The 14,287-nt window shown below is 31.7% G+C and overlaps 1 protein-coding gene and 1 long non-coding RNA gene across 2 annotated transcripts in view; both read left to right on the top strand.

The window, feature by feature from the left end:
• The window catches only part of LOC111706118 (titin), a 110,607-nt gene that overhangs the window by 700 nt on the left and 95,620 nt on the right, over positions 1-14,287 (top strand). The window contains exons 2-8 of the mRNA XM_023478891.1: positions 5,154-5,346; positions 6,143-6,215; positions 6,270-6,351; positions 9,319-9,376; positions 12,526-12,599; positions 13,027-13,094; positions 14,185-14,227. Of these exons, the coding sequence (XP_023334659.1) occupies positions 5,244-5,346; positions 6,143-6,215; positions 6,270-6,351; positions 9,319-9,376; positions 12,526-12,599; positions 13,027-13,094; positions 14,185-14,227 (501 nt within the window). The 5' untranslated portion in view covers positions 5,154-5,243. The remainder of the gene's footprint in view (positions 1-5,153; positions 5,347-6,142; positions 6,216-6,269; positions 6,352-9,318; positions 9,377-12,525; positions 12,600-13,026; positions 13,095-14,184; positions 14,228-14,287) is intronic.
• On the top strand, positions 10,017-10,726 carry LOC111706120 (uncharacterized). Its single transcript, XR_002766166.1, has 2 exons — positions 10,017-10,564; positions 10,621-10,726. It is a non-coding gene; the product is annotated as an uncharacterized LOC111706120 (long non-coding RNA).

Raw genomic sequence — 14,287 nt, 5'->3', positions numbered from 1 at the left:
GTCTATATTTTAGGACACCCTGTATCAGTATGTATATTGTATGTTGCTGGTCTATATTTTAGGACACCCTGTATCAGTATGTATATTGTGTGTTGCTGGTCTATATTTTAGGACACCCTGTATCAGTATGTCTATTGTATGTTGCTGGTCTATATTTTAGAACACCATGTATCAGTATGTATATTGTACGTTGCTGGTCTATATTTTAGGACACCCTGTATCAATATGTTATTGTATGTTGCTGGTCTATATTTTAGGACACCCAGTATCAGTATGTATATTTTATGTTGCTAGTCTATATTTTAGGACACCCTGTATCAGTATGTATATTTTTTGTTGCTAGTTTATATTTTAGGACACCCTGTATCAGTATGTATATTGTATGTTGCTGGTCTATATTTTAGGACACCCTGTATCAGTATGTATATTGTATGTTGCTGGTCTATATTTTAGAACACCATGTATCACTATGTATATTGTATGTTGCTAGTCTATATTTTAGGACACCCTGTATCAGTATGTATATTGTATGTTGCTGGTCTATATTTTAGGACACCCTGTATCAGTATGTATATTGTATGTTGTTAGTTTTATTTTAGGACACCCTGTTTCAATATGTATATTGTATGTTGCTGGTCTATATTTTAGGACACCCTGTATCAGTATGTATAGTGTACGTTGCTGGTCTATATTTTAGGACACCCTGTATCAGTATGTATATTGTGTGTTGCTGGTTTATATTTTAGGACACCCTGTATCAGTATGTATATTATATGTTGCTAGTCTATATTTTAGGACACCCTGTATCAGTATGTATATTGTATGTTGCTAGTTTATATTTTAGAACACCCTGTATCAGTATGTATAGTGTACGTTGCTGGTCTATATTTTAGGACACCCTGTATAAGTATGTATAGTGTATTTTACTAGTCAATATTTTAGGACACCCTGTATCAGTATGTATATTGTATATTGCTAGTTTTATTTTAGGACACCCTGTTTCAATATGTATATTGTATGTTGCTAGTCTATATTTTAGGACACCCTGTATCAATATGTATATTGTATGTTGCTGGTCTATATTTTAGGACACCCTGTATCAATATGTATATTGTGTGTTGCTGGTCTATATTTTGGATAAATAATTGGATATAAACACCCAATATTAATATTCCATTTACACTATCAACCTATCCTTTATACATATATATTTAGATATATTTATATATATTTGTAAATACCTGATAAATGTACTGATGAATAATTCAACGCTTGATACATTAAGGCTCTACTAAAGGATTATAATTCATGAACGAACAAAATATGTAAAAAATATAATAAATTTTCCCTCTATAAAATTAAGTTCGTACTTACGTTGAAAATGACAAATAGATAATTGATTACATTTCTCAAACTCTTAATAACTTTATTGTAATATCCATCTAATAACTCTGACATCGATATAAAAATTGTATGTTTAACCAAAATAGCCTTTTTTGCACTTTTTCCTGATTCATGTAAAATGTATACTTTAATTCTTTAATATAAAAGGTTTGGAGAATTCTATACGTTTCTGTGAACTACTTTTAGTTTTCAAACATTCAAAACCGATTAAATTTAAACATTTAAAATTATGTGAAAGCATTAAAACAAAAATTGACACATAAAAGATTTTAACCAGAGTTTGAAGATCAATTTGTGACAGGCTAAATGTTGACTGAGGATATAAAACACTTTTGATTTTAATCATGGCAGAAAATTCTTCAAAGCAAAGATAAAAATCTACATCCATCTTATTCTGAAGAAGTCGAAAAGCCAGATTCAAAATAGTATTAGATTTTTTCTAGATCTTTCAGATTTATCCATTGATATATCAAATATAGTTTGATTTAGTTCACTGAATAGACTGTCAAGAACATCAAAAGAAATCAAAACTTTTTAAAACAATATTTTCTTTTTCCTATCTTTTATACTTATACATATATTCCTAATGAAGTAATATTCTTTTTTCAAATTTGAAATCAATATTTTAGATTTCTTTCAATAAATTGATTAAACAGTAAATTAATTGGAAAAAAATTTAATTTGTTAATATTTTGTTCAAATTGAAGCATTAAACCTTTAAACCAGGGGTTTTACACCTTTGAAAAAATAATTGAATCAACATTTCAGAAAACATTTTTAAACTGTTAAAACTGTCTATTTCGCAGTAAAAAACCACGTATCTTGGCATAACATTTATCAATCTGACTAACCGCGTTCAATTTCTGCAAGGCAGACTGGAAAAGTTGAAAATTCTCTCTATATCGCTAATTTTATGGAAAATAATGAATTTCGAATATTCAATCAATCGAAAAACATAAAGTTTTAGTTAGTTTAAATGATTATGATGTATATTTAGTACAATTCTCAAGACCATAAACCATAGCATAAACCAAAGGATAAAGATCATTAGATAACAAAACCCTTCTGAGCTATACAAAATATTATGCAAAAATAAGGCAATCCCGGCTTAGATAATAAACATCTATACCTCAATGTAATCCTACAGAGTTCTTAGTGGTTTAAACTAACGAACAATCAAACAATTTGTAACATAATTCTGAAAAAACAGCGCATTTGGGCTGAATCACGGACAAAAAAAAACAAAAAAACGAACTACATGTTACTCGAATTGCACCAAACATTCAAGAAGATTAAGAATAGTTATATTTTTAAAATTAAAATGAAAATATGAGAAAGCTGTAGTATTCCCTCCAAGGCACCAAAACACATCATAAACACACTATTTTCAAAATAAGCTTCAGGCAGTTTTATGTAATATCTCTGAACAAAACAGAACTCAGTTTTAACACGAGCAGAACTGAAACTCTATTGGGATTGTAGGTTTTCAGATCGGTACTTGATCTCCTCCTCTTTTTTTTAATTTTAATATTAATTTAATCTTATAGTCTGCAAAATTTAACCAATAGAATGGCGTATACAAAATTTCTAACAACCATTTAAAAACCGGAAAATATGACATCTTATACGCCTTTTAATGAAAGGACTTTATTGTACGGAATCTGTTTAGGGATATCCAAATTAGCAATATCTAAACTAGGTATATCCAAAACTAGGGATATCCAAAACTAGAAATATCCAAAACTAGGGATATCCAAAACTAGGGATATACAAAACTAGGGATATACAAAACTAGGGATATACAAAAACTAGGGATATCCAAAACTAGAGATATCCAAAATTAGCGATATCCAAAACTGGGGATATCCAAACATAGGAATATACAAAACTAGGGATATCCAAAACTAGGGATATACAAAACTAGGGATATCCAAAACTAGGGATATCCAAAACTTGGGATATCCAAAACTAGGGATATCCAAAACTAGGCATATACAAAACTACGAATATCCAAAACGAGAGAAAAGCACTGAACAAGCAAGAAATTAAAAGTACCCAAAGTGGATATTCAGAATAAAAGAACCGGGCTGACATCTAACCAGCTAGAGCAAGCTGTACAGTACACAAACAGATTATACCAGGCAAAACGGATCGGTACACCAAATGAAGCATGGCCCTGTTATTGAAATTCACATGGTCTTTGAAAAACATTGGTCTAATTTTTTCTCCCCTTGCCAGTTGTCACTTCCCGCCCACCCGGAACTCCCCCTTTTCTATTCTTCGTTTTTTCATATAAAAGACCATTTGATCTTTTTTGGTTGGTTCCACGAAAGACTAAATATAAAAAAACATATTAATGAATCGTCAAATTCTAAACTAATGAAAAAAAAGTTGAGCGGACGAATTGGATCTTTTAATTTAAGTATAAAATGTAATCGATCAAAACATCATAGGTTGTCATGGACCTTTAACTTTCAAACATTGATTTGATTAAAGATGACAAAGATCAGCCGTTTTCTTTTTTTCATTTCTTAAGAAATTTAAAACTAAGATATGTTAGAATTGGTTGAAAGTCCCTTTAATATACAAGCATCAATTTTCGAAACAATTTCCAATAGTCGGAACATTAAATAAATTGTATTTTAGAAGTTTTATTTTGTATTGGTTTTTCAGTAAAATCTATATCGTGTTTTAGTTTCTTTGCTTTTTCTATTTTCATACAGTATTACAGGGGAAGAAAGTTCCAAACACTATGAGTGTCAGGTTTGGGCACAAATGTGTTGATCAACGGTTTGGTTTAGTAACTTTTCCTGTGCCGAGAGCAAATATCAATTAAAGAAACTATTTCCAACATATTATTAGGCACGGTGATAGCTACAAATAACGCTATTTACTTCTTTTCTAAAATTCAAACTGATGTGTGATCGTTCATTTTCAATTAAAACCCAGACCATTTTTGACACAATTCCGGGTTTTCCATTTTCTCACATATTACAAATTGCAATTTTGGGCGCGTTTTGGAACATAAACCCATTATAAAAACAATCCATAAATTGAAAAAAAAATTCAGCAATTCAGAACAAATCCCAGTTAGATAATTTACAAATTAGCATGAGTCAAAAAACAGATTTTTCTCTTTAAAACATTCTAAAATTCGTTTCCATATTATTCTTTTTAACACGGAGAGTTTAGATTAGTTTCCTCAATTCTAAAAGAAAAAATTTCCACATTCTTTTGTTCATTTTAATTGTGCTTGACACCTAGTGTTAGGTTTGGCCCAATCAAAGTTTGGAACTTTCTTCCCCTGCATTAAAAAACTTTTTTTGTGTTAATGGAATAACAACGTTTTAAAATTTGTATCAAATTATGAACGGCTCATCAATTTTCTATTTTCCTAACTTATACAGTTCAAAATTTCTAATGAATATTGGTGAACAAAATGGTTCCGGGGATTTAAAGGAATTGAGTCTTTGTCACAAACTTTAATTGTCTTATCCGTATATGTTTGCAACCTAATGTCGTATACCTGAGATATTTCAAGCGATGAATTCTGTATATCAAATAATCTAAATTTCAAATAAGAAAGGTTTACACCATCAGGTTGCACAGATTTAGAGTTTAGAAAATTTCAGTTTCCGGCAATATGATCAAACCATCTTGTTAAATATTTTTATAATTTTGTTTCAGAACTTAGTTTCCGCCAATATGATCAAACCATCTTGTTAAATATTTTTATAATTTTGTTTCAGAAAACTTAAGAGCTGCAATAATAACAGAGCAGCTGGAGGAGAAGGTTCAGGAGAAGCTCTTACCCCAGGGTATCAACATCTGCCCGGAGGATGGGTTCCATTGGAGAAACATTCGCGCCCTCGTTCGTGAGGAAACCTCAACTCCGACAAGAGGATGAAGGAAACAGACTCATCTTCGAGTGCAAGCTTGCAGGAAACAATCAACAAAATATTTCTATTTTTGATCGAGATAAAAATCATTTTTAAGGCCCTTCTTGATTGGAGTTTTTGACACAAACTTAATTTTTCTAATCCATATATCACTGTAAATTTTGGTTTATTTCAAGTCCCAGACCGACTTTTAATTAGCCATAGAAAGCTGTACAGCACAATTACAGAATATGTAAGACAAGTCATAATTTAAAATATCTAAGGTTTGTGACATTGGTTGGTTAGCAAAGATATAAGAATTTCTTTGTATGAAGTTGGCAAAAATTATCAATCTTTCATGCTAAATTATGTGTAGTTTATCTTGTGTAACTGGCCCTTAAATCATTTTTTTAAATCATTAATGTCTGATATAGTTTCTTATATTCCCTTTCTCAAAAATTTCTCCATGTATGTATTTCTATGCTCCCGCGGAGAAAATGTGTAAACAGTCTAAAAATGAACAGTGTCGTAATCAAGTTTGTATCAAACAATATTACTATCCCGCTATATGGGTCACTATGAAAGCAAAGGGGCAGGTGTGGAATGTTGACTTAAAAAATATAAGAGTTGTTAATTTGAAAATATTTTTCTTGTTTTGGACTTTCGTCCTCTAAGAAAATACAATTAAGTAGATATCTTTCTAAGTTTTGAAGGCAAGTAAACAAGAACAACAATGCATTCTAAAATTGTCTTTTTGACCAGACTTAATGGAAATCTGCGAAATCCTCAACTTATACTAAATGCCGCATTTTATTCCCAACCGCACGCAAGTCGTCTTTATTTTTGTTTGTTGGAAACAGGAAGTCCCAAACCCGACGTTTCCTGGTTTCGAGAAGATGCTAAACTCGAAGAGGATGATAGAACTTATATAAGGTATGTTGAACACACAAAAAAAAATTGAATAAAAACTAATCTTAATTTTTTTAGAATTTCCGAAGATGAAAAAAATACATTTGCTGTGATACTTGAGTTAAATGATGTAGTAGAAACAGATGCTGGTCTATATAAGGTAAACAGATAACCCTATAAAGGCTAGGGGGTCTGAATATATGTATAGCCTGGGGGGGGGGGGGGCTAGAAAAAGCCCTTAAAGAATAGGTATAGGGTATGCATGTGCATTGACCAATTTGTCAAGACCAATTCATTAAAAAAAATAAGACCAATGCCAAAAGAAAGGTTCAGAAAAATGAAGAAAACATTTTTCTGTTGTAAACAAATATCAAAGTGTGACACATCTTTCTATATCCATTTTTTAAGAGGGCTTTTTCAAAATATAGGTTTTAGATCTGTAGCTATAGTCCCTAAAAAGTTATGGACTATTTTAGATAAAAAGACCGGACTTAAAAATTTTAAAAAATTCTTTAAATTACTTTTCTTAAAAGTCACAAAATTTCACGATGATAGTGTCAAAAATGAGTGCTAAGACAAAAAAAACTAAGGGGGGCGCAAACGCCCCCCCCCCCTGTTAAGGGTTAAACATAACTTTAGAAAATAAAAAAAGATTAAATCAGCGCCCACCCTCCTCATTTTAGTCAAAAAAGTAACAGTTTCAGACTAAGTTAATGCATTTTTTATTAAAAGCCTACTTTTGTTACAATCGATTTTAGACTTCACTGTAAAAACGGAATTTCTTAACTTGCAGCCTCCATTTGAACAAAAAAAGTTTAGTTAAATATGTATTTTTTTAATGAACCAGTGTGAACTGTGTAGGCAATTTTTCTTATTAAACTCAAAAAATTTAGTCGGTCCGTATTCCAGAGAAACAATTTCAACTGTATCATAACAAATTAATAATTTGGGAGCTTCTAAAAGCAGCTTTTATTCCTTTTCAACAAAGAAGTCTTTGCCACAAACTCAGACTATATAATCCATATATTTTTGCAACTCAATGACGGAGGCCTTGGATATTTCAAATCAAGAATTTTGGTAGATCAATTAATCTAAGTTTGAAATATCCAAGGTTTACACAATCAGGTGGCAATGATGATGGATTAAATATTTGAGTTTGTTGCACAGACTCAATTCTTTTTCCAAATCTTTTTGTTTTTAATCACAGAATTAAAAAATGTTTTTGAATATTTTACTGAAGTCGTCAACTTTAAAAAAGTGCTTGTCAAAATTCAACCAAGAATATTGTGGGATAAAAAAAATGTATTAGAAATGAAGAGACAATTAAATGACATTTATTAATAAGTTGTTTTTTTATTGCAAGGTAAAATTATCTTACTCTCTGAAGAAATAGAAAAGAAGAAAGTAAAATAGAAGTCAATCTATACTCCGGTCTAGTGAGATTTCAACTTTTCAAATGAATGCCTTGGGCCTGTAAGCCTGACATGCTTGACAAGCCTAAACTGCACTAATTTGACAATCATAGCCTTGGACTGACCTTGGATAAATACCAACGTAAATTAAGCGGAAAAAATGCAATTGCACTGACTACATTTAAAACTCATGCTTGTTTGCATCAGGGTGGCCTAAGTACTGCATGAATTTCCACTTTGATATACCGGCCCGTCGGTCACATTTGTCATGCCTCAGGGTTACATTTGTGCTGGCCCATCTGTCACAATTTTAAAAGCCTGACGGTTAGAATTGTACAGGCAGGCGGTTTCAAGTGTACTGGTCTGTCGGTTACAATTGTACTGGCCTGTCGGTTACAATTGTAATGGACTGTCGACTACAATTGTACTGGCCTGTCGGTTACAATTCTACTGGGCTGTCGGTTACAATTGTACTGGGCTGTCGGACTCGGTTACAATTGTACTGAGCTGTCGGTTACTAATGTACTGATCTGTCGGTTACAATTGTACTGGGCTGTCGGTTAAAATTGTACTGGGCTGTCGGTTACAATTGTATTGGGATGTCGGTTACAATTGTACTGGCCTGTCGGTTAGAATTGTACTGGGCTGCCGGTTACAATTGTACTGGGCTGTCGGTAACAATTGTATTGGTCTGTCGGTTACAATTGTGCTGGGCTGTCGGTTACAATTGTATTGGCCTGTCGGTTACAATTGTACTGGCCTGTCGGTTACAATTGTACTGGGCTGTCGGTTACAATTGTACTGGGCTGTCGGTTACAATTGTATTGGCCTGTCGGTTACAAATTGTACCGGTCTGACGGTTCTAAATGTACTGGCTCGGAAAAAACTGTACTGCATCGTGCTTGGACACAGTTATACCGGTCCATGGTTACAATCGTACTGGTTCCTAATACGTCATAAAAAGTGTAAAAAAAAAGTTTTATTTAAATTTAATTTAATTGAAAGAATGATAAATATAAAATGCATTTTTCAAGTTGGTTGTAAAATTTCTTTTGTCCAAATACTTTATTCTTGCTCTTAAAATTAACACAGCAATTAAAATAAATATCTTGGCTTATTCTTAGTTCATTTTTGTGAGTTAAAACTTATTCAAGGTTTTTTGTAAAATTGCGTCTGGCAACATTTTATAAGGTGTTAGATTTTTCTTTGACACTCTAAATCTTAAAAAAGTTTTAAACTTCTATTTTAAAATCAAAAGCAAATAGTTTTACAAGTTTTACAACTGGATTTTTTGCATTTTATAATTCTGGACTTATCTCTCATAAAAAGTTTTAATTCTAAATTGTAACAAACAAGAACAATTTCCTTTTCTTTGCAAATATATTTTGTAAAAATTTTGGAAAAAGAAAATGTTTTGAAATTTGCCCATAAGTATTTTAAAAGCAAAAAAAAAAATTTCTTGGATTGAAAATTTTAATGCAATTAATATTTGCAAATATTATTTGAAATTTTGGCAAAAATTTTTTCTAATTTGCCCATAGGTATTTTAAAAACAAAACAAAACATTTTCTTGAGCTGAATGCTCAGTACATGCAAATATTAGTTGTAGGTAATTAGCAAACAAAAAACTCTTGGATGGAATATTTTAGGTGCTCCGTGCTCAACCCTTTATTTACAAATTTAATTTATAATTTCATAAAGTTTATTCATTTAAGGTGAAGGCGAAGAATAAGTATGGCGAGGTTTCAGCTTCAATCAACCTAAACTTTAGTCGTAAGTATTTTTTAATGTCAACCGAAACTTTAGTAGTAAATATTTGTTTGATATCAACCGAACTTCAGTCTCAAAATTATTTTAGTTTAAACGAAAACTTCAGTGGTAAGTATTTTTTTTAAATTTAAACCAAAACTTTAGTCGCAAGTTTATTTTTATTAAAACAAAAGTCTAGTAGTCAGTATTTTGTAATGAAGGCGTAAATTCTAGTGCCAACTTACAACTGTATCCGGCCGGCTGTTCCTTGTTAAACCTGACTTAATAAGTTTTATTCCTAGAAAACTGCATTTTTTAACAAAAAATTTGAATAGTTAAATTCTTCTTGTTCAAATATAAATCTAAAGTCTACCGTTTTTTGGGGGACAGTTGATTGAAACTATGTCGACAAATTTTAAATAAAAAAACTCTGCCGGTCCCCCTGATCCGTCTTAATTAATGCAGTAAAAAACATTGCTTGTTGGAAATAGTCCCAATGCACATGTACGTTTATGCATAAAGGATAGAAGTGTATATCAGCGTAAATGTAAACATGTACAGTGTAAACACATATCCATATATACACATGCCAAATACACTGAAAAAAGGCATTTAAAGGAACTGTGAGCCTAATTTCAAGTGACCCTCCATGCAAACATGTCAATTAACTACTTGTTAAAACAAATTCGAAATATAAGGAAGACGATTGTTCCGACTCAAATGCCGATGTTAATTCCCTGGATGTGTGTGTACACTGAATACACAGAATCCTTTTCCGCCATACAACACACCCCACATGTCAAATCTCCGCTCAACCTAGCTCCCGCTTCACCAGTCAGTCAGCGGAAAACACTCACGAGATTCACAACTCCGTCTCAACCCTGGCTCCTTTGTGATGATGATTCAGATACGGAACCAACAACAGAAGACACTGCTTACACCTAGCTCCGCGCTCCACAAAGTTCCAGAGATCCGGGCGGAACCAGACTTCCTTCCATTATCCTGTATACAGGATAAGTCCGCAATCTCTCCCTCCCACAGGAGAAGGTAACAATAGTTCGCTCCGCAGGAGAAGGTAACAATAGTTCGCTCCGCAGGAGAAGGTAACAATAGTTCGCTCCGCAATGTTCCAGAGATCCGGGCGGAACCAGACTTCCTTCCATTATCCTGTATACAGGATAAGTCCGCAATCTCTCCCTCCCACAGGAGAAGGTAACAATAGTTCGCTCCGCAGGAGAAGGTAACAATAGTTCGCTCCGCAGGAGAAGGTAACAATAGTTCGCTCCGCAATGTTCCAGAGATCCGGGCGGAACCAGACTTCCTTCCATTATCCTGTATACAGGATAAGTCCGCAATCTCTCTCCCTTAGACTAAGCCTAGTTGTGAGAAAGCCTGCCGTCAAGATTGATGATCTGCATCACCATCATGAAGTTCTACAAACACCTTCTAACTGATATTCGTCTATAGTTTCTTTATTAATTTCTAAACCAATCAATTTAAGCCCCACTTGGGAAAATATTTCATAACCTTTTGTTTTAATAAATAAAGATTAGAAATACCGTTAGATCTCTTTTATTTCATTTTAAAGTCAACACTACTGTGTCTGTAGGAGCTTTTTTCTGATTAATTACAGTCATAACCTGAAAACTCCGAAATAGGAAGACGACTTTAAAGCAATACGGAAGTATATTTTATGTTGTTATAAAGCAAATCGTTTTACTAGACACTTATTTAATCAAAAATCAAGTGAATTGGACCTGTTTACACTGAACAATTTCTGTTTCCCCTACTCATTGGACTCTTTAAAGTCATAATTTGAGTTTAAAAGTCGTCTTCCTATTCTAGAGTTTTCTGGTTATCACTGTATGAATTAGATATGTTTATAATTTTGCTATTAAACTGATCATTTTAAATTGGGGTTTCTTTACAACAGTGACTTTCGCATATATATTGCGGGTAAAAATATTGGAAATATTAGAGCTGAACAGGTTTCAATTGATAGAACAACAACCACACTATCTTCCACATTATTGATCAGATAAAGGTGTCCAGGGTACCATTGTGAATGGGAATTGCCATCTTTGCATGGAGAATTACACTAACAGTCCCTTTCAGGATAAACAATTGGTCTTTGTGTCATTTTTCGATTTTCTTTGATTTGTTTGTTCTCAGGCAAATTATTGTCCTAGAATTAAACCTTTTCTAAATTTGTGGATTTTCATAACTAAATTTCGGGCATTTTCATTTCTGTACGATAAAATTTAAAAATTTCATGTTAATTATAAATAAAATCAAAATTAACTTACTTCATTGGTTTGGGTTTAAATATCATATTCTTTTTAACTCCTACACGAAAAAAGGGTGTTTTGCTGTTTATTTGGAAGAAAAACATGATCAACAAGCTTGGGAGTCTGTAATTGTCATGTTTTTTGAGACACATTCGAGACTTTAATATCGGAACTGTCTTGTGGATACTGTTAATCTTAGACACTTAACCTTGATATCAGATGTGACCACTTTCAGATGCTACAGGGTGTCCCACGAAAAATGACAGTTGGTATAAATAGTTAAGAATGTCTTCTTCCATAATTTGATAAGTTTTTTAATACGAAAGACAATAATAAAAATATTATTTAGGAATCATATTATAGTAAAATTAATTTCAAAGAAAAATATACTAGAGCAAAAGATTTTTTAAACGAAATAAACTGCAAACAGCCTTTAATATCTAATACAGTGTATGGAAGACGACATTCAAAACTATTTATCAACTGTCTGTTTCGTGGGACACCCTGTATATTTTTCAATCCCTTCAGCTGGTCTTAACATCCCAAGATATTGAAAAGATGTAAAGTTAACCCAAATATTTGCCTCAGATACTGCTTGATATATATACAGGGTGCAGTCCACATCATATTATTAGTTTCCAACTCTAAATTGTATAATGCTAATTAACAAATTTTGCATGCAGAAAATACTAGTTTTTCTAAGTATTATGTGCGTATTTTGGATTGATTTAAAGCGTTGATATAATCCGATATGATATGGGACGCTTTGTATATTGATTTCTAAAGATGTACAATTACAACGTGTAGAATTACCGAATATTTTAATTAATAAATTGGAAGACGACATTGCTGATCTTCTTCAGATTTATATTTCTTGTTTTTCAGCTGTTGATGCTCCTCCTCAACCCCAGGTTGACGGGACAGCTCCAACATTTTCTAAAAAACCAACAATTAGACAGGTTTTTTGAATTAACTTATATATTCCTTTTTATTTATCTATTCATTTACCAATGTATTGATTTATTGATTTATTTATCTATTCACTTATTGATGTATTAATTTATTGATTCATTGATTTTTTGATTTATTGATTTATTGATTTATTGATTTTTTGATTTGTTAATATAATTGATTTATTGATTTATTAACTTTTATAAATTGGTAAATAGTACAGTGATTACTAAAATAAAATGGTAAAATCGTCCTCACTGTTTATTTTGTCTCAGCATGGATAAATTATAAATCAAAATATATTCTAAGGAATATAGAAATTTCAAATAATAAATATCCCCAAATCGCTTTCTAGTGATCAATTGAATAAGCATATATTTATCAATTTATTAATTAAGTAATTGATTGATTGATTGATTGATTGATTGATTGCAGGAAGAAGATGGCCGTGTATTGGTTTTCCACTGTGGGATAGTGGCAGACCCTACACCAGTCATCACATGGTAATATTATAATTAATACCAGATAAAGGGCCTGGCGTTGCCAGTGGAAAAAAAATGAAAAAAATCTTGGAAAAAAAAACAAAAATTTGAAAACAAGAAATGCAATTTTTTAGCCAATGTCATCCCTAGGCTGCCATGAGTGTCTACAAAAAAAATCAGGCCATTCGGCCGTTTGGCCGGCTATAGGGAACGCATGTCTTGTTTTAAATATATTGATTGAAAATATTTTATGCTTTATACAGGATTTCAGCAGGTCTGTTTTGGGGAAAATTTCCAATAAAACTAAGAAATCTGCGACTTTTAATTCTTATTATTTTGTGATTAAAGACAATATGGCGGGCGATAAATAATAGCAAAAATTTAGATTTCTCTAGAATGAAGTTTTGTGTAGATAATACTTATTTTCGATTATCAATAATTCACTATCTATCTCTATATTTTCAACAATAGCAAAGATGTTGATTTGGCAGTTTTACAAATGGCTTAGTTTTGAATAACAAGTTTTTGCTTTACATGTCAGGATGGAGGGGGGGGTGAGGCTATCAATAAATATTATGTACATGTATTATATTTTAAATTCAGATGGAAATTTCATTTGAAAGTTTTTAAGAAAGTCTGAACGAAAGTGAGAAAAAAAAATAGAATTTTAGGACAGATTCATTTCAGGAATGCTATGCCGTTTACTTAATAAATAGACAGATACACTGATAGATATGTAGACTTTAAAAAAGACAAAATAATAGAAATGAATGAAGACAACTAGACAAAAAAATTAAGATAGATAAATGATAGATATAGAAAAAAGAATAAAAGATAGATAGATAGATATATAAAGAAAAGAATGAACACATTTTCCAATACTAAGGAATACTTAAAACTTTTGATAGAAGTTAGATAGAAAGATAAATAGCAAAATAATACATTTTAAATTTCTTTACTAAATATAATAGATATTAATAATATATTATAAAGTATTTACTTTAGCCTTATTTCAGGTTCTTAATGATTCTGAACATTAAAAAATCATTTCTATAAATAATAAAAAATATTAAAAAAGATAAGTGAACATATACAAAATTATCTTGTTTAGGTATCATAACGGTGTCAAGGTGCAAGACACTGCTAAATACCAGGTTTGCAATTAATATAACCCCCCCTGTATCCCCCTGTATCACCCTGTACACCCCTGTATC

This window comes from Eurytemora carolleeae, unplaced genomic scaffold (assembly GCF_000591075.1).
Source record: "Eurytemora carolleeae unplaced genomic scaffold, Eaff_2.0 scaffold713, whole genome shotgun sequence".
NCBI lineage: Eukaryota > Metazoa > Arthropoda > Copepoda > Calanoida > Temoridae > Eurytemora > Eurytemora carolleeae.
The sequence above is the reverse complement of the archived record's forward strand: the minus strand, read 5'-3'. Positions and strand labels throughout refer to the sequence as shown.